At 40.1% G+C, this 19,983-nt stretch overlaps 1 protein-coding gene and 2 pseudogenes across 3 annotated transcripts in view; 1 reads left to right on the top strand and 2 right to left on the bottom strand.

The window, feature by feature from the left end:
* Positions 1-460: 460 nt before the first annotated feature.
* Positions 461-10,182, bottom strand: LOC148370057 (UDP-glucuronosyltransferase 2A2 pseudogene; annotated as a pseudogene). 2 transcript variants are annotated; one of them, XR_015850080.1, is made up of 2 exons: positions 10,132-10,182; positions 461-3,766 (listed from the first exon to the last, which is right to left on the bottom strand). The product of XR_015850080.1 is annotated as a UDP-glucuronosyltransferase 2A2 pseudogene, transcript variant X2 (transcript). The 2 variants fall into 2 exon arrangements; XR_015850079.1 differs by lacking the exon at positions 10,132-10,182 and adding an exon at positions 5,211-5,322.
* On the bottom strand, positions 7,180-8,668 carry LOC148370058 (UDP-glucuronosyltransferase 2A2 pseudogene; annotated as a pseudogene).
* A 1,594-nt stretch (positions 10,183-11,776) lies between the features above and the next one.
* Positions 11,777-19,983, top strand: part of LOC148370056 (6-phosphofructo-2-kinase/fructose-2,6-bisphosphatase-like) — a 13,492-nt gene continuing 5,285 nt past the window's right edge. The window contains exons 1-4 of the mRNA XM_088332374.1: positions 11,777-11,834; positions 19,031-19,156; positions 19,220-19,316; positions 19,383-19,449. Of these exons, the coding sequence (XP_088188500.1) occupies positions 11,777-11,834; positions 19,031-19,156; positions 19,220-19,316; positions 19,383-19,449 (348 nt within the window). The remainder of the gene's footprint in view (positions 11,835-19,030; positions 19,157-19,219; positions 19,317-19,382; positions 19,450-19,983) is intronic.

Genomic DNA, 19,983 nt, shown 5'->3' with positions numbered 1-19,983 from the left:
TATGACATGTTTGCACTTGAGAACAGTTTTTTTTTGAGTGCAGCTAATGAGCATTGCTGCTACCTGAATGTTGGATTGCCTTCAAATAGCCTCGTCATGATTGTGTCTCAGGGTACGTTGCTGCAATGGCGTCACTTTTGGGAAGTTCCACTCGGCAAACGTGGAGTCAGCAAATGTTATAAAATCAGTTGTCCGCAAAGACGCTTTTTAGCATTTTATGCAAAATTCCTCATCCATTGCTACACAAATACATTTAGAAGGTGTCTTAAGAGAAAAACTTGCTATCTCAGGGCAGACATTGACAAAGGGCGGAAGTTTGAATCCAGCCAATCAATGACCATTTTATATATACAGTATGTCAAAAGGCAGGGTGTGTTGTTTCAGGTGTCCTTAAAAAAAGTATTCTAAAGAACCCTGATGCTTGCTTCAAGTAGAGTCCAAACGCCAACCAAATCCCAAAGAGGAATGAACAAAAAAAAGTTTATTTGAGCGTGTTTAAGAAATTCACATGCATCATGAACGAGCTGGGCCAGGATATGGCAGCAGCAAGTCAAAACGTTACAAATTCGGTTCAGCTCCTTTAAAGATTTCCAAGGGTAGGTTTTCATTTTTATGGATTCGTTAATGATGTTTAATACGGTATGTCACAAAAATGAGTACACCCCACATTTCTGCAGAGATTTGATTATAATGTGTAATAGAACATCACTAAAGTAACATCGTTTGGACACAATGAATAGAAGTACGTAAACAAAGGTCATGGCTTACTGGAAAGATATCCTCTGGTCTGATGAGACAAAGATAGCAATTTTTTATTGAACCCAAATACACTTCTAAGATGACCAAGGCTTTTCTAAAGGGTCTAAGGATAAAGGAGCTCGACTGGCCAAGCATGTCTCCAGGTCTAAATTCAATAGAACATTCTTGGGGCATCCTCAATCGGAAGGTGGAGAAGCACAAAATCGTGAATGTTCTCAGTGATGTTGTCGTGGAAGAGCTTTTCAGTGCTAATTTTTGAGACTCTGGTGAAATCCATGGCCAGGTGGATTAAGGTTGTTTTGCAAATTCATATTGGCCACACAAAATATTGAACTTCAAGAACTTTTACGTTAGGGTTTCAGGGGTGTAGCTACTATTGGCTATATTTTGAGTTTTCTAGGGGGAAAATTAATATACAGTGCTATATAAGCTTTACACAGACTACCTTTTATTTTGTCAAAGTGATGTTTCTTTAGTGTGCTTCAATTAAGCATATTTATGACATCTCTGCAGAAATGTAAATTTGATACCATATCAGATGTTCTTTAAACATCATATCAGAATGAGTCAGCATGACAACAAACTTCAGGAATGAGAGAAGTAAGGAAAACATATTCAAGTCATGCCGTTCTTAGGTACATGAGTCAATCACATATTTTCTCTATCCTTCCACATGCAAAATGTGCAGAATTGAGCATGTATTAAATTTATACATTTGCTTCTTCAGACCATTTAAAAAGGACAATGACTCATTTTCCGTCAGACATTTTTCTAGTTATCTATTTCTTGCCACCAGTCTTAGACAGACAGGCCAAAAATAGATTTCTAAATAGGATTGGAAATAAAATCCTAATTAGAAATCCCACATGTAATTTTTTTTTAGTCATTGTCTTCTCACCTAATTTGAATAATCTTAAACCCAAGGGTGAGTGTTTGGTCTTGGCATTGGTGGAGGCATTTTTTAAAGTAATCACATAATATTGGTGGGGACAAAACAATGATTCCTCAATATTTGTAGGGAAAACGTCTCCGTCATCCATGCAAAAACTATGTCCTTGCTTGATCCCCACTCTACATTTCTAAACCTGTTTTAACGTCACGTAACCCACTCTACTAGGGTAGAGAGACTACTAGCTTTCACATTGTCTACGTCCTTGTCTTGTGACAGCTAAATCCTGATTTATTTTCTAAAAATTGATAGGCAGCCTCACTTATCTGCTAGGCTAGACCGAATCAGAAGCACTCCATCTGCACAACATATGGAAAAAAATATTGGTGTTCCAAAAAGTGCCAATGCAATATATTCCAGAGACATCCAGGTATGTGCCATATCGAATTGAATGTGTCTGTATTTCTTGGTCAGAAGTCTCCGTGGGAGTGCTTAAAAAAGAGGTTAGCTTGTGATTCTATTCTCTCTTTAATTTAAAAGTGAAATGCGTGCTCCTCACCAAGGTCCTATAAATACAACCACAGGAAAACCACATGGCTGCAATGACTAGAAAGCAGAGGATCGCAAGGACAGCCATAACATCTAGACAGTGATAGGCATACCATGGCAATTTATAAGACTCGGTTCGCAAATGTGCTGCACCTCTGTGCCTCATGACGTACTCTATCCAGAAGACAGCGGTGTCGATGGGTTTCATGGGTTTGTCGCGATGAAGTTCAGAAAGTTTGATCATGTTCTGCTTGTAAGGCTTCTGGGGATCAAGAATGTTCTTCAAAGAAGCAGTGAAAGACACGACGTCGAGTGTTGCCACGTCCACACTCTCAGCACCTCCACTGGATTTCATCCGCACCATGTTGTCATGCTGGTCAAAGATGAGTGGAATTCCCAGAATCGGAATGGCGTGGTATATGGCTTCGTAGATGCCGTTAGTACCCCCGTGAGTTATAAAGACTCTGGTCTTGGGATGGCCAAGTATATCATTCTGAGGCAACCAGTCCACCAATCGGGTGTTGTTCCCCAGAGTTGAAGGCCTTTTTCCAATATGTCTCCAAACAACCTTCTGAGGGAGACTGGCAAAAGCAGAGGCGATGATCTCCGATATGTCAGGGCCGAGGTCACCCAGCATAGTTCCTAAAGTCATAACCACCACTCCATGCTCTCCAGAACTCTGCATAAAGTCCTCCAAATCTGCTGGCAGTGGCTTGACTGGTTTGCCCTGAAATCCTCCAATGTAGACCACATTGGGCATTGTGGGACGAGGAAACTCCAAAGTAAAGTCCACCCTCATGAGCCAGATATCGGCCTTCTGCATGAGAGACATTACACTGACGTCACTGCCGAAATAGCGATCGCACACAACTTGGTAAGGTGGATTGGAAACAAAGTGGTACATGTAAATAAGAATACTGTGATAGATTACGTTGTGAAATCTTTGGGAGAAGTCCATTTTGTCTGAGAAATGGGAGAACAATTGAGGAACGTAGGAAAGAGGAGACGGCGCAATGGCAAAGTGCGCGTCTCCGTTGAAAATCCAACGCACGTTAAAAACCATGGGGAGGTCAAGGTAGTGAGCTAACAGAACCCCACCTGGAAAAGCTGGGTCAGTCAAAAAAAGATCATACCCACTTTTTTTAAGGTCCTCAATTAGAGTATGATTTTCAAACAGGCTGGTCACCATGTTGGCCACAACTATCTGGTTCTCCGAAATCAAGCTGAAAATGTTCCTGTAAAACTCCCAAAAACTCCAGGGCGAGCCTCTGTGGCGGATGATGTCGATGGACCTCTGCATGAAAGATGTCATATAATTCTGGCTCTCGATGTGCTGGGACTGCTCTAAGGTGATTGTGATAGAGCTGTAGTGGGGCGACTTCTCTGATACGTACCAACTGGTTGAAGTTCGCAACACAGTGATTTGATGTCCTTGAAAATGAAGCGCCTCGACCAGAATTTTCATGTTGAGCCAGTGGCTTCCATCAATGGGATAGACCAGGATTTTCCCGCCCCAACATGTGGCGGAACACAGCAGCAGGAGTGCCAGCCTGGGATATGATGCCATAGCTAAAGAGGAAGCACACACATATGTTTGGTAAAAATAATGGTTGCTTCATCTTTGAGTTCTTTCTTTTTGTCCCTCTTCAGTGGACATTTATAAATTGCAGTGATTCCTCTTGAGACACTTTCTTAAACGCTCGCAAACACTTCAGTTTTTGTGGTATTGATCAAAGACATAGCAGCTCTCCATCATGCACGGCAGACACATCTATTATTGTTCCCACAAAGGGTTTGGAACTGTTTGTTCAGCTCAGAGGCCATTTGGGCAGAAACTGATTGAGTTTATCTTCTTACAAAGATTAACACAGTTTTTCACCTTTTTCTACTTTGGGCTTTACTGGTATTAAGCTCATTAAACGCAACTTGCACACCACACTTCATCCCCGGCTGTGCTACACACCTGCTGTGGGATATAATAGGTAGTGAAATATCTTTCAAATTCAGGTTAGGAAGAGTTCCAAGGAAAATATTCTGTTTAAGGTTTTGATCTCAACTGTTGGACTTTCAACCCTGAACTCTCTCTTAAGTTTTTTGCTGACATCTGCTAGTGGATGCGAGTGACTGGCAAGACTCAGAGCCTCTGATTTGCTTAAAAGCATTTCTATGTCATCCGAAACCAAATATTTTCCTGCACAATTCAGAGATATTGTTTTGCCTGGAACAAATAATTTTTTTTAGCTCAAAAAGTTATGAAAAACTAAATGATGAATATGTTCAAGATGTTTATTTGGATCCAGCAGGCTTCTAGTCAAAGACACAGATGTGAGCACATGCTGTATCCTCCTTTTTACATACGTATGTGGTGAATGAGCCTAAATTCAAATCAATTCATGATAAAACCTTATAAGGCTATTGGTTTGTTGTTTTTATTTATTTCAAAATTTTTTATCAGAGCAGTATTTTTACACATACATCAGTCATTTTCGGGTAGGGTTACTTTAACTGGATTACTTTCAATTACTTTTGGATTACTCCAATACCAAATATGCTAATAAAAGACAAAATAAACTAAATATGAATAAAATGACTAAATTTTGTGCAGGCTTGGGGAGTAACGGAATACATGGAATGGCAAAAATGATGTTGGCAAGCTGTTTGGATTTATTTTCATTTTGTTTCTGTCGCATTTTATGTTAGTTTTGTCCGAGATCAAAGAGATTAAAGCCAGGAGAGAAAGCTTACCACATGTTGTGAGTCATCATCTTATTCATATTTAGTTTCTTTTGTCTTTTATTAGCATATTTGGTACTGGAGTAAACCAAAAGTAATTGAAAGTAATCAAGTTAAAGTAACCCTACCCAACCCTGGTCATTCTTCCGAAAACAAGCATCCTTGTTAATTACCTAAACTCTACATCATGTAAGCCAATTAAAAAAACAAAAGATTCCCATAAAACACTCTAATGTTGAATGTTTTTACCAGATATTTTGGCAGTAGAACAGTTGCTCACCTAGGGTCTTGTAAGCCAGTGCGAGGGAAAAGATGCCTGCTCGCGTCTGCCGTTGTCTTGTATTGCTTGTGCTCGGTTGTCCTCCAAGTGCAAGTCAATATGTAACTGCTCCAATCTCATCTGGGTTTCTTTAAATCCCTCCTTCTGGTTTTATTTCACAGTTTCCCTTTTCATGAAAACAACATCTGGAAATCATTGTCATAAAACCCCATCTGAAGACAAAAAAATCCTTTCCCCCGTAGGTTTACACCGATTCGTTTGCAGTGATGTGATCCAACATTTGGTTTGTCAGTGTTTTGTTTTGTTTTTTTTAATTTTTTTTGCTAATCTGTAGTGACTTTTCTTATAGATAAACTGTTTGTCCCTCCTATTTTTGTGATACTCAAAAGTTAGTCAGGATACTCAATAATGAGTGAGTCTGGTTTCTTCTAAAATTGTCTAGAACAGGTATTTTCTTGTTAACGAACTAAAGACCTAGCTCCAATTTCTAATCTAGTTAGCAATTCTTGAACATGAATGGACTTTTGACACACTTAAATCAGTTTTACAATGTGATAGCCATAGAAAATCAGATCTTATCAGAGTGTAAATTATGTTGGACAATGACTTTACTTACATATATATCATACATATATATCCATACGTATATTCATGAACAAAAGACAAAAACTTTTTATACAACATTAGAGGTGGACTGTTTTCACAATTCTATATTCAAAGTGCATTCATTTGGCTCCACTTACGTATTAGATTAGGCTTTTTCCCAAAGGAACATCATCAAGTCCAAGCAACGTTTTGCTATGACTGATATACATTTGGATCCATGCTTGCATCTCAAAGATATCAGCTGCTGGGCAGACAATGCATTCTCAGCTAGTTCAAATAAAAATAAACATATGTAGGGAAATATGTTTTTGTCTCTGTATGCCACACATGGCAACCTTTGACAATCCCTAACCCATTGAAAGTTAAAGTAAACTCATAATGAAAAGTAGCAGATGATATGGTGTAGTGCAATTTTAAATCACATGGAAACATGCAGATCTCTTTAACGCATGTGACACTCTTTCCATTGGGAAGTCATTTTATCGTTCCCTCAATGGAATAGTAATCAAAAACAATGATGAATATTTTGTTTATGTTCTATTTTCGCTACAGGTCAATAACTGAGAAAAAAATATCAACTATTTTGAAAGATATGACATTCGAAAACACTTCCCCTAGGTTTCATAAATACATAAAGGGGGAAAGTAACAAAAACAGCTATTAAAGTTCAATATTTCAGAATTCAGAAGTTTATTCATGTGTATTTATATGAATATATGCTAAAAATGTCTTTCATCCAATCTATTTCGTTTTCTACATGTATACAAATGCCTTTGTTGAAACTGAACTTTAAAATTAGACTATTCCTTTAACTGTACGAACATTAGAATGACATCACACCGAAAAAAAGCCAAGAACATTTTTAACGTGATTTTCTCATTTTTTTTATCAGAAAAAAGTTGATGGATGGAAGGCCATACTTCAAATGGCCACATCTTCAAAATATGTCATTATAAAGTTTTTGACTATGATATATTTTTAAAGGTCATTTCTTATACTTTCCATTTATACCAAAACCCCGATTGTGATATTTGGCTCACTGTGAATATTTTTGGTAGATTAGGTCACATAGGGTGCTGCCATAACCACCAAAGTTATTAAGTGTTTTTTAAGTAGAAGAATCAAGAGTTCATAGTTTTAAAGAAGTAAATTGTGTTTTTTTTTTTCATTTGCATTTGTCATCCAATTTCAAATCTACTGGATTATTGCTTGAATAGTAAAGATGAAATATGTATTTTTTACTCTTATTAAGGAATTAAAACACAAAAAAGTTAAAATGAAAAGGTGGAATTTTAAACCATTCCTGTATAACTACTTTACAGGAGACTGTGAACCTAATCTCTCTCTGATTTATTTTGAAAATTTGTGACCCTCATCAATCAGCCACTTACAAAAGCATTTACAGATAAACCACAGGGTTGCAATGACAGAGTAGCGTAAGAAAAGCCATAACATCTAGACAGTGATAGGCATACCATGGCAACTTATAGGACTCAGTTCACAGATGTGCTGCACCTCTGTGCCTCATGACGTACTCTATCCAGAAGACTTCAGTGTCGATGGGTTTCATGGGTTTGTCGCAATGAAGTTCAGACAGTTTGATCATATTCTGCTTGTAAGGCTTCTGGGGATCAAGAATGTTCTTTAAAGAAGCAGTGAAAGACGCCACGTCAAGTGTTGCCACATTCACAATCTCTGCGCCTCCACAAGCCTCCATCTGCACCATGTTGTCATGCTGTTCAAAGATGAGTGGAATCCCCAGAATTGGAACACCGTGGTATATGGCTTCATAGATGCCGTTAGTACCCCCGTGAGTTACAAATACTCTGGTCTTGGGATGGCCCAGTTTGTCATTCTGAGGCAACCAGTCCACCAATCGGTGTTCTTCCCCAAAGTCGAAGGTCTCTTTCCAATATGTCTCCAAACGACCTTCTGAGGGAGGTTGGCGAAAGCAGAGGCGAGGATTGTCAATATGTCTGGGCCGAGGTCACCCAGCAAAGTTCCTAATGTCATAACCACCACTCCGTGCTCTCCAGAACTCTGCATAATGTCCTCCAAATCTGCTGGCAGCGGCTTTGCTGGTTTCCCCTGGAGTCCTCCAATGTAAACCACATTCGGCATGGCTGGACCAGGGTGCTCAAAAGAAAAGTCCACCCTCATCAGCCAGATATCGGCCTTCTGCATGAGGGACATAATGCTGACTTCAGCGCCAAATATTGATCACACACAGCCTGATAAGTTGGATTGGGTACATAGTGGTACATGTAAAGCAGCATGCTATGGTAGATATAATTGTGAATTCTTTGCGAGAAGTCCATTTTGTCTGAGTAGTGGGAGAACAGTTGAACGTAGGAAAGAGGAGATGGTGCAATGGCAAAGTGTGCGTCTCCATTGAAAATCCAGCACACATTGAAGACCACGGGGAGGCCCAGAAAGTGTGCTAGTACCACCCCACCTGAAAAAGCTGGAAAAGCTGTCGAACAAAGATCATACCCACTTTCTTTCAGGTCATTGATTGTTCTTGTAAAACTCCACAAAAGCCCAAAGAGAGCCTTCGTGGCGGATTATTTTGATGGACCTTTCCAAGAAGGAGGTCATGTAGTTCTGGCTCTCAATATTCTGGGACTGCTCCTGCTCAATTGTGATGTGGTGTAGTGGGGCGACTTCTCAGATACGTACCAGCTGGTGGAGGTTCGCAGCACTGTAATTTCGTGGCCTTTAGAGTGGAGCGCCTCTACTAAAATTTTCATGTTTAGCCGGTGGCTTCCATCAGCGAGATATACCAATATTTTTCCACTCCAACAAATTGTAGAAATCAGTAGCAGGAGTGCCTGCCTTAAATAAGGTGCCATGACCAAAGGAGGAAGAGAGAACCACACGTTCAGTTATGATGATGTTTAGTTTCCTCACTTATTAGTTTTATGGTTTTTAGGCTATTTTCCCTACAATTACTTACACAAAGAAATACTTGCCATGCCTAAATTTGTATTTGCAGCAACTACAACCTGACATGTTGTGCTTTGCATCTAACATACAGTAGTGTTTGACTGAGATGTTCATTGGTGCATGGCATATGAACAGTATCAGAAAAAGGGGTGTAGCATTACTTCTATCAAATAAAAAAGCTAAGAACCATCTAAATCTAAGTAACTTTGGAGGACAGATCACTTGGTCCTGCTTTAGTTGGTCGGCCCACAAGTGGAACATTTAACAGGAATTTTTCCACCTTCTCTCGGGAGCTGGTGTAAATCTCAAATGTCATAATGTAACAAAAGGCTGAGCTGTGCCAGACTCACCTTGCAATCTGCAGGGTACGATCAGGACAGTAATAATGATGTGTTAGCTATAAACGGTAAATCGACTGCATTTCTATAGTGCTTTTAACCAGTCACTGAAGACCCCCCAAAAGTGCTGTACAATGTACTTCACACTCACCCATTCACCCACACACAGATAGCAGAGTCAGCATGCTAGGCGCCTACCTGCTTATTGAGAGTATTGGTGTTAAGTGTCTTGCCAAAGGACACTTCCACATTTCACTCTGAGGAGCCAAGAATCGAACCTGCGACCTATCGGTCCCAAGACGAGTGCTCTACAATGTATTTCACACTTAACATTTCACACGCACTCACACACCGAAAGGCGCCTATCTGCATATCGGGGGAATTAGGGGTTATGTTTCTTACCTGCTTAATCTGGAGGAGCCAGGAATCGAACCTGCGACAGCAACTTCTTTATAGTGCATACAATATTCATTTACTCATGCTTTTAGTTGCTGGATGTAGGTACCTAACCACAGCTACCCTTCGGGCAGGAAGTTTGTGTCAGTTTACTCCTAGGGGCCCTCCAATCAGAATTTGACTTATCACTCGTGAGTCTAGTGATATGATATATTGTCTAATGATTTGTGTGTGTGTGTGTGTGTGTGTGTTCGTTTCTGTGTTTGTGCGTGTGTGTGTGTGTGTGTGCGTGTGTGTGTGTGTGTGTGTGTGTGTGTGTGTGAGTGCGTGTGTGTGTGTGAATATCAGCGCACAGCTTTATCAAAAACTGTGCGGGCTACCCACACTTTACTGCACACAGAGGAATGTATGATCAATTCAATCAATGAAATGTCCCAATTTTCTATATTATCTAATGTAGGTTGCTGAATGTTAACAATGAAAGTCAAACAACGATGCCCGAACAACTGACGTCTGCTGTATATAGGTCAGTCTGTTTTTTTTTTTTCTACTGATTGTCACTTAAATAACATTAAATTTCAATGATCATAGATTTGGCATTTGACATTTTTTCAATGAAGCAAGAAAATTCTCACCTCAGGTCCTGTCAGCACCCCCAAGACAGCGGACTCTAGTTTCTGCCGCTGACACACAACCGTTCAGGATGAGCTTGTGTCCCAAGGTTAAGTCAATATATAACTGCTCCAATCCCCTGCTTGTTTGCTCAAATCCCTGCCCTCCATTCCCTGTGCAGTGTCTTATATTATTAAAGCTCAGTGGAGGTTTACCAGCCCAAAGTAGGGAAATTAGGTCCTGGTTTTGCAAGTTTATCTACCTTCTTATTTCCATGGACTCTTTGATTATAATGCTATCTATGTAATAAAAAAAACATCTCTCCCAGATTTTCTTTACGGCAAAATACACTGCATTTCATCACCTTAACAGCTCACTGAGTTTCAGAAAGGAATATAATTTGGATCCCTTTCTCAAGCAGTGTACTTGCTGCCTGTCAGATGGCTAAGGCTTTTGGCTTGACTACAGTTCTCACGTCTCAGTTGGCCCAAATGTAGAGAGACTGAGTACTGTCAGGATACCCGATTCGGGCACAAGCTCTGATTCTTCTTCACACCCAGATACATTACCCACCAGGTTATAGTTACATTCTGTTGCAACTTTTTTTTATTATTTTGTATTTGACATATAAATTGTGGGTATTTTTGTGTCAAAGGTTATTTTACACATTCACACGACTCGTTTTTTCAGAGGGTCCCAGGGTTTTATCTGACCACGGTCATATCCCATCAATACGATAGAAACCAGTCAGCTACCGCCCCCCAAAAAAGTGTTTGTATTGCTATGATATTCAACAACAACTCCCCCATATTCATAAGCTCGCTTGTTGACACTGAGTCAAGCTAACTGATTTATCGACTTATCTTTTACTTATGTTGCTGCTAAATGTTATTGCACTCATTTTCATTGCACAATTGTTACAATCCATTATTCATTCCACTATTGATCTGATATACTTACAAATTAGGCCAGTCTATAAAGCACTACTATGTAAATTTGTTTGCCGGATTATCCAGATCTACGTGTAATCTTATTTTTCTCTTTTATGTCTTTATTACATGTTTATCCTGGAGTGCCATGTCAAATGACGTTGTAAAAATGTTCACTGTGTTGTTATCAATGAAATTAAAGAATTCTAATACTAATTGATTCTGGAGTGATTTCCTCAGATTCCATTTTTTAATACCACCGATTCACACACATACGTCAAGAAAGGACTTACCAACAGTTTTCACTTCCATTCCATTATCTGTTTTGATTCCTCATATTGGCATTGCTTAAGGATTGTCATGCACGTCTAGCTGAAAACCCCCATCAAACTGCTGCAGCATATTACCAAATCTATGGCACGGTTTCTGACAATGACAAAACCAATCAATGGCTGGCCAACTGACAATCCCAAAAAAGTATTATTTGTCTACATGCATGTAAGAACACTTCTCTTTTTCTACGTAACCTTTGCACTCACTCTGACACGCCCTTTGCTTGTTTGTGTGTTATGAACTCCAATCATGGCAAATGTTAAAGGGCATCAGCCGTGGGCCACTATCGTATGTCAATGGGTGGGGGCAACGACGCTGGTTGTCAAATAACTTGGGCACGAGGGGTTAGATGTCTTTGAAAAGGAGGTCACTTCTGCTCCATGAGCTCAGCTGATGTCTGCACACGATGGAGCCTCCCCAGCTGGAACTTGCGGTGAGACGCAGACGTTGCGACAGCAGCACAGGTGAGAAAGTGATGTTAAACTTTCGTTCTACCGTTTCTGATGGGGTGAAGTAATGAAGTTTTTGCAAGTCGGGACCTGGATCTGGCCTTTGGGTCAACCCTGTGGTCTTTGTCTATCTGCCCTCGTCTTCTGCCAGTCAAGTCAAGTCACATTTATTCTTAAAGCTCTTAGATCCGGGGTTAGCAACAAGCGGCTCAGGATCGGCAGGTGTCTCTCTGGCACTCCCTAGTGTCTCCCTGGCGCTTTTGTAAAATGTTTGGATAATGGATAATGATATGGTTTCTGTGGGACAGGAGTCGGGAACTCTTTTGACCCAAATAGCCATAAAACCTCGAATATTTTTAATTTTCCCGGAGAGATAGAGCCACGTCATATATTTTAAGAAAAAATTCAACAAAACTGAAGAACCTGGAAAAAAGCAAATTCTTCAGTAGATCTTATTTCACTGTTTGACGATTTGCTAAAATTCATAAAACAACAATAATACTTTAGCCTGTGTCCCATATCAAAATAAATACACTTTTTATTCCTCTCCCTTACGCAGTTACTTAAGTGTGTTGAGGCTCATTTTAACTGTAATTTTTGTCCTAAATAATGGTTTCAAAACAAGATGTGAACAAAGTTCTATTGCAAAAATCTCACAAAATACGGGAAACAAGGCTACCAACATATTTACCTTCAGTGCAGACGGGCTAGGAAGAAAAGGTGTGCGTGTGCCCTGTATATAGCTACACCTGTACCTACAGCTCACCCAAATAAATTGCTCTTGGTGCTTTGCTAGAGCTTTTCCGTATTTAAAATGTGTTCTGTCTCAACAATGAACATAGATTGTTTAATTAGCTTCCATATAGGATTATTTAGCTGTTTGTTGGTGTGACACGAAATCATGTCCTAAATATACTGGACTGAACCCTTTGTCAGTATTGTCTCAGCTTCACACGTGTGACAATCGGCTCCGCAAGTAATACTATATTGAATAATTGCTCTATTTTTATTTTATCTCTAAGCTATGTGTACTCATGAAAAAAGCCACATATGACACACGAGGACAAACATGACACAAACACTTAAACTTTTTCCAATGAATAGAGAAAATGAATATATATAAATATATATATATATATATATATATAAATAATATACATGTTTAGATATATCCATCTATCTATTTCCTGCACAACATTAAGGTCGCGGGGGTGCTGGAGCGCATCCCAGGTATCCCTGAGCTGTGGCCAGGTGACACTCTGAACTGGTTGCCAGGCAGTTGCAGGACACACAAACACATAGATACAACCATTCACATGCTCATTCGTACAATCTGGACTCTCAAGTTGACTTGCCATGCATGTCTTTTATATGTGGGAGGAAACCGAAGTGCCCACAGACAGCAGGAGAAACTTCTAATTCTGCACAGAAAGGCTGGTTTTTGAATTTGAACTTTGGACCGCTGAACTGCAGGGCTGACGAGCTAACCACTCAGCAGCCTTGTCGCCATTGATTTAGATCTATACAATTATGTAAATAGTACAAGCAAAATGGTCCGGTAGTACCCAATTTGGCCGCCAAAGGGCGTTAGAAACCCCACGACAGCAGACCACACGAAAGCAGATGTTTATCGATTTTGCTGGCATTTACTTTTTTTGCGGGTGCCTTGACACAAAACCTAAGAAGCCACACACAGAGGCCCAATAAACAACTGTTTAAATTTTCACATTGTGTTGCATTCCTTATGAGGCTTACATAAATCTTATTTTTTTGCAGCTCCAAATATATGTTGTTTGTTTTTTGCCAACATGGCTTTTTCAACATTTTGGGTTGCCATCCTGTGCCTTAACCCAGCATTTACCAAGGGTAGGCTCCGAGCTGGACCATCGGACACAATCAGATCGAAAAGACAGGAGAGATCGAGTCCATGCAAGCTATTGCACGTTAGCAGCAGAACCTTAAAGGTTGGTTGCATCATTTGAGGTGTCCTTGAAAAGTTGAAAGTTTAATATTTTCTCCTTTAAGTATGTGTTTACAATGCCTTACTTTGTTCGAAGAGCCCTTATGCTTGTTTTTCCCGGTGCTTCTATCTGCTTTCGTTTTAGATTTATCAGAGCTGTTCAAGGCGAAACAGATTAGATTCGAGGAAAGGGGGTTGGCAAAGTGCTGGAGAGTGACGTCATGCTCGTCCCTGCAGTTTGTGTTTCTGTCAGTGTAGCATGAAAATAGTGAAAGTTTAAAAAAAAAGCCCTCTTCCAGTGAAGTCCAAATGACAACCTAAACTCCAAGAAAAAAAAAAAAAGAGTTCATTTAAGAGCTCTAAGAAATGCACATACTTGCACGTGCATCAAGAACCAGATAAAGCTGCAATCATGACTTTAAGCCATGAGATGGCGGCAACGAGTACGAAAGTCTCAAATTCTATACAGCTCCTTTAAAGTCCCAACTTAAACGGAGAGGTTGCCAGTGCAAGTCATTTCAAATTGGGCTAATATGAACAAACTTTCTTGTCCTGGTCAAAAACAGCTGAAGACCGAAAATGTGCAAGAACAATGTTTGACCTGTTGCTAAAAATCTGTTCCCCAAAACAAAGCAATTCAGAAAGAGGACAGCTCAATCACAATGTTGGGAGCACAATATGGTGTAAATAAAATGCTCCTTTTTTGACACACTGGTAGGCCCAAGTTGTCTTTAATCGTTTGTCCGTTGCATAACAACAAGCAGGAGCATTGCTTCTAGAATGGGGTGTTGATAAAAGCTCAGTCTGACTATATTTATGACAAACCTAACTTACTCAGTTTCATGTGAGTAACCAGCAAAAAAAACAAAACAAAAAACTGAAGAATGTTGGAGATCATTTAACAGTTTGGCGATTGCGCCATTTAGTCAAGATCCACAGGTCGGCTTTCTGCAGGTGCAAAGTGCGGCAACAACTCCACTTCATCAGTTGGAGAGTCAGACTCACATAGACTTGTTGCTCGGGCTCCATCTATCAGCTGAGCTGTAACAACCAAGAAAGGAGATAAGGCCGGACACGATATTCACTCCACAACCTTTTGCTACGGTCCTGTGCAACACATTCTGTTTATCTCTTCTCTCGGTCTGTGCCAAGCGCAACGCCATCACTCTTAGTGCTCACAAAAGCAGTTTCTTCCTTTGTGCGCTGATCATGTAGTTTTGGTACATGTTCCCATAGTAACAAAGAAAATACATCAAAAAACACAAACCAAATTAAGATAGCAGAAAACGACTTGGTAGACTGATACATCCGTTTTCAGATGAGAAATTATGGAAGCAATTGATTCTTCATTTAGGGCTTTCCTTGGAAACTGTAAATCCTTCTTGCAGCCAAGCGTTTGAAATGTTTTTAAGGAGTCGGCAAATGGGGACACTTGTTTCTCAAATTCTCATCTCATTCCGGTTCACAGTCCTTCTTGTTGGCTCTCGTTATGTTAATTTACACGCATGATTTCAATTATTTCTCTTAAGACCTCAGAAAAGTTTCCCATAACTACCCTCTTGTGTTTTTAAAATTTTTGTTTATATTTGGACATTCTGAACACTATCAACGTCTGCGTCGACCAAAAGGCAGAGATGGGAAGCTGCGTCGTTGCTGTTATGGACTTTTTGGACTATGTTACAGGCTTGAGGGATCGTTGCTGTCATGCACTTCCTGGACAAATTTCAACATGTTATCTATTGTTCTCTTTTATTGTTGTTTGCCATGTTTGTGTATTGTTACCCAAAGCTAAATTAATTGCAACCTAGTCATCCTGGAAGGGGAAATACCACTTTTGAGGCCCCTTCTCAAGGATTCTTTTTTCCTCATGCCAGGGTTTTGAGTTTTCCCTTGCCCATATGTTGGTTTAAGATCAGGTGATGGTGTAATTGTAAACATGAAGAGTCCTTTAAGCTATTTTGTGATTAAGGGCTATACGAATAAATGTGACTTGACTTGACTATTTTAGATGGCAACGTGGACTGGAAAAAGGTAAACATTGCGGTACAATTGCCAACAAAATGTAAGTTGAGTTTGTTTGCACCTGCATATCTCCCATCAAATCAAGTCAAGTCAAGTCATATTTATTTATATAACCCTTAATCACAAAAATGTCTCAAAGGACTGCACAGGATTACAATTACACAGATACCTGATCTTAAACCAACATGCCGGCAAGGAACAACTCAAAACCTCAGCGTGAGGAAAAAGAGAAACCTTGTGAAGGGACCTCAAAAGGGGTAATTCCCCTTTCAGGACGACCAGGGTGAATTACATTTAGCATATCTGCTAAGAACTCATTGTCATTAGCAATAGCTTGTAGCAAGTACCAACCCCCCTTTGAAGTAGGCTCCAGGTAGGTTTACTCTCTGTCAAATGCATGCTGGTTATGCACTCCAAAATTTTTAAAAAATACGTAGTGCTGAAAAAAAAACAGTACGCTATAAGAACGCATGCACACATTCCATTTAAATATGTGTATTGCGCAGCTTGCAATTTTTAGGTATTGATTTGAGAAATGTGTAAGAATAGATCAATTACAAAATACCAGTAAGAGATTAATGCTTTCTTTTTCTTGCAAACCACGAAGGCAGTGAGGGCCCCAAACAGCTGCTGCTCCCAAACTTGATATGTGCACGTGGAAAATGTTCTCATCAGCTTCTGCATTTAAGCTAACCCAATTGGACCGAGTGCTGGCCCCTTGCATGCATTTCATCTCTACGGGCAAGAAGCGTCTCTTTTGACTTGAGCTTTCCATAGAGTTGGACCATAAGTGTTCCTTGGCAAATCAAGTTAGCAAAGCAACTAGCACTCGTTGTGTGCTGTTCATTTTTTTTGTTAATGCAAAACAGCTACCCATTTATTTGCTAGGAAATGCTCAAACTAAAAATAGGGGAAACTATTTTTCAGGCCTTTGTGTGGTTTTTCAGATAAGATGGACAATTTTGGTCACCTTAGAAATTGAATAAATGAATAATTAGAATGATTGTGCACCAATAGAGCATTACATGCGTTGAGGGGAAAAAACATTTTTGGGTAGCATTTATCTTATTAACCAATGAGAATGGAAAACCCAAAGAGTGGGTCCAGATTGAGGGTGAAATCATTAAATGTGGATATAAAAGTTTTAAGTTAGTTGTTTTGGAGGGGAATTTTTCTCATCGAGGGTAACTAAATTGACTGCCTGTAAAAGATGTTGGTCATATAAGGGTGGATAGACAGGCAAACAGACAATGAAAACAAACAGTTATGTTCAATATATATATATATATATATATATATATATGTATATATATATATATATATATGTGTGTATATATATATTGGGAATCGATTAAAATAAATTAACTAATTCATTAGTCTCAGTTTTGAAATAAATGGCAGCAAATATGAAAAGAATATGCATACAAAAATAAGATTACATTTATTATGCCAAATGGTACAGGGCTATACAAAGTACAGTAAGAGTGCATGCAGACTGTTATGTCAAAGATAACTTTCATAACAAAGATTTTCAAGTACTTTATGTCAACACTGTTGAACTGTAAATTTGCTGTCAAGCTGTCGTATCTTCAGCTCTCGCTGGAGCGATTCACAGCCGAGTGTGAAGCGGCCGGGATGAGGATCGGCACCTCTAAGTCCGAGACCATGGTACTCAGCCGGAAAAGGGTGACATAAAAGGGTGGCATGCTCCTTCCGGGTTGGGGATGAGATCTTGCACCAAGTGTAGGATTTCAAGTATCTTGAGGTCTTGTTCACGAATGAGGGTAGGATGGAACAGGAAATCGACAGATGGGTCGGTGCAGCGTCTGCCGTCATTTGGATTCTGTACCGGTCCATCGTGGTGAAGAGGGAGCTCTCGATCTACCGGTCGATCTATGTTCCTACCCTGACCGACGGTCATGAACTATGGATTATGACCAATGGAACACGATCCTCGATACTAGTGTGGCTGAAATGAGTTTCCTCCGCAGGGTGTCTGGGTACTCCGTTAGAGATAGGGTGAGAAGCTCTGTCATCCGGGAGGGACTCTGTGTGGAGCCACTGTTCCTCCACATTGAGAGGAGCCAGTTGAGGTGGCTCGGGCATCTGATAAGGATGCCTCCTGGACGCCTCCCTCGGGAAGTGTTCAGGACATGTACCACCAGCAGGAGGTCCCAGGGGCGACCCAGGACACGCTGGAGAGACTGTGTCTCTAGGCTGGCCTGGGAACGCATCGGGATCCCGTCAGATGAACTCGAGGAGGTGGCTGGGGAAAGGGACATCTGGGCTTCCCTTTTAAGGTTGCTGCCCCCGCGACCTGACCCTGGATAAGCAGAAGACAATGGATGGCCGTCGTATATATTTTAACAAAAAATGCATAGCAAGTCAAGGAAAAGCGCATAAAGTTTGTGGTGTCAAAGACAAATCTTCCATAAATGAAATATTCAAGTTCCTTATGTAAACATTGTAGCACACCCATCTCTTGCAACAAATCCAAAGTTGTTTGACGAGGTCCGCTGTCTGGGGGTGCTTAGCTTACGAGTGATACATCAGCGAAGAAGTGCTCCGATGGTAATTTAATTCAGCTTTGCAACGCATACATATCACTTTCGCCTTGTCGAGATTCCTATCGGGCAATGTTTTTAAGCGTAACGGTCCGCCTAAACGTGTTTCCTTTTTCTTTCCCATCACTAGCATGCTATGCCGCATTAGCCTTGGTAAACAAAAGTGACTGCTCTTCGTTTGTTGGAGTTGCCAGCCTTGACACTCGGGGGCGTGAACAGGGAGGAATTGTAATTGTTATGTTAATATTTTTTGACGCGTTAAATTGAAAATTATAACGCAAATCGTTAGATAGATAGATAGATAGATAGATAGATAGATAGATAGATAGATAGATAGATAGATAGATAGATAGATAGATAGATAGATAGATAGATAGATAGATAGATAGATAAATAGATAGATAGATAGATAGATAGATAGATAGATAGATAGATAGATAGATAGATAGATAGATAGATAGATAGATAGATAGATAGATAGATAGATAGATAGATAGATAGATAGATAGATAGATAGATAGATAGATAGATAGATAGATAGATAGATAGATAGATAGAAAACATAAAAGTCTGTGTCCATTGTGGACTTTGCGACAGGTCAGAGGAGAGTCTATCCCAAAATTATGGCGCTACGCCACCAACCAATTGTACCTTTGCTTTTCTAGCGTCGGTGCCACAGCTGTGCAACTCTCCCACCCTCATCGTTATGGTGGGCCTGCCGGCCAGGGGCAAGACTTACATCTCCAAGAAGCTCACTCGCTACCTAAACTGGATTGGCGTAGCCACAAAAAGTTGGTTCCAAGGCCGATAAGCGACGCCAGCTGACATGACCGCTCTTCTTTCCCTCTTCGCAGGCTTCAACCTGGGCCAGTATCGCCGACAGGCCGTCAAGACGTACGACAACTTTGAATTTTTCAAACCGGACAACGAAGAGGCTATGAAAATCCGCAAGTGAGGAGTTTAAAGCGATATCGCGATGCTGTGACAGAGGTTTCACAGGCGATTTTTTTCTTGCAGGGCATGTGCAGACGCTGCTCTCAAAGACGTTGCCACCTACCTCACCAAAGAGGAAGGACAAGTAGCGGTCAGGACTGTCCATACTACGCAATGCCTTTAATGAGACCGGGCACATTTTCTCTTTTGCTAATGAGTAACTTTCTCACTTCTGATACGCAGACACACACTACTGTACCATTCCCATTTTAAAACCTCAAACGATTACATTCACTTAGAAACTGTGCTCTCACATACAATTTCCTTCATTCAAACACACAAGAAAATGGATCAAACCTCTTAACACACTGCACAAAATACATGCCACAGCAAAAGTCTTGAAGAAACCTTTAATTTTAACTTCGAAAAGCTTGCACAGTTTAGTGTTCTTTGACTCTTGCATGAAACTCAAGTGTCCTCTTAGTTATTCATATTTGAAATTTGATTTGAATTCTACAGAAAAGTACTAAAGCAGAGTCATATAATGGGATAAAAATACAGCCTCACACTTCTGTTCACACCAATGCAGTACTGAAAAGCATTTTTCTGAGCCAGCACACAGATAATCCTAAATAGCCTTAATATTAAAGAATCCATACTTATACAACATTAGAGGGTTATCTGC

This window comes from Urocampus carinirostris, chromosome 3 (genome assembly GCF_059441175.1).
Source record: "Urocampus carinirostris isolate Australia breed hairy pipefish chromosome 3, RoL_Ucar_1.0, whole genome shotgun sequence".
In the NCBI taxonomy this organism is placed as follows: Eukaryota; Metazoa; Chordata; class Actinopteri; order Syngnathiformes; family Syngnathidae; genus Urocampus; species Urocampus carinirostris.
This window is presented reverse-complemented; position numbering and strand designations above follow the sequence as displayed.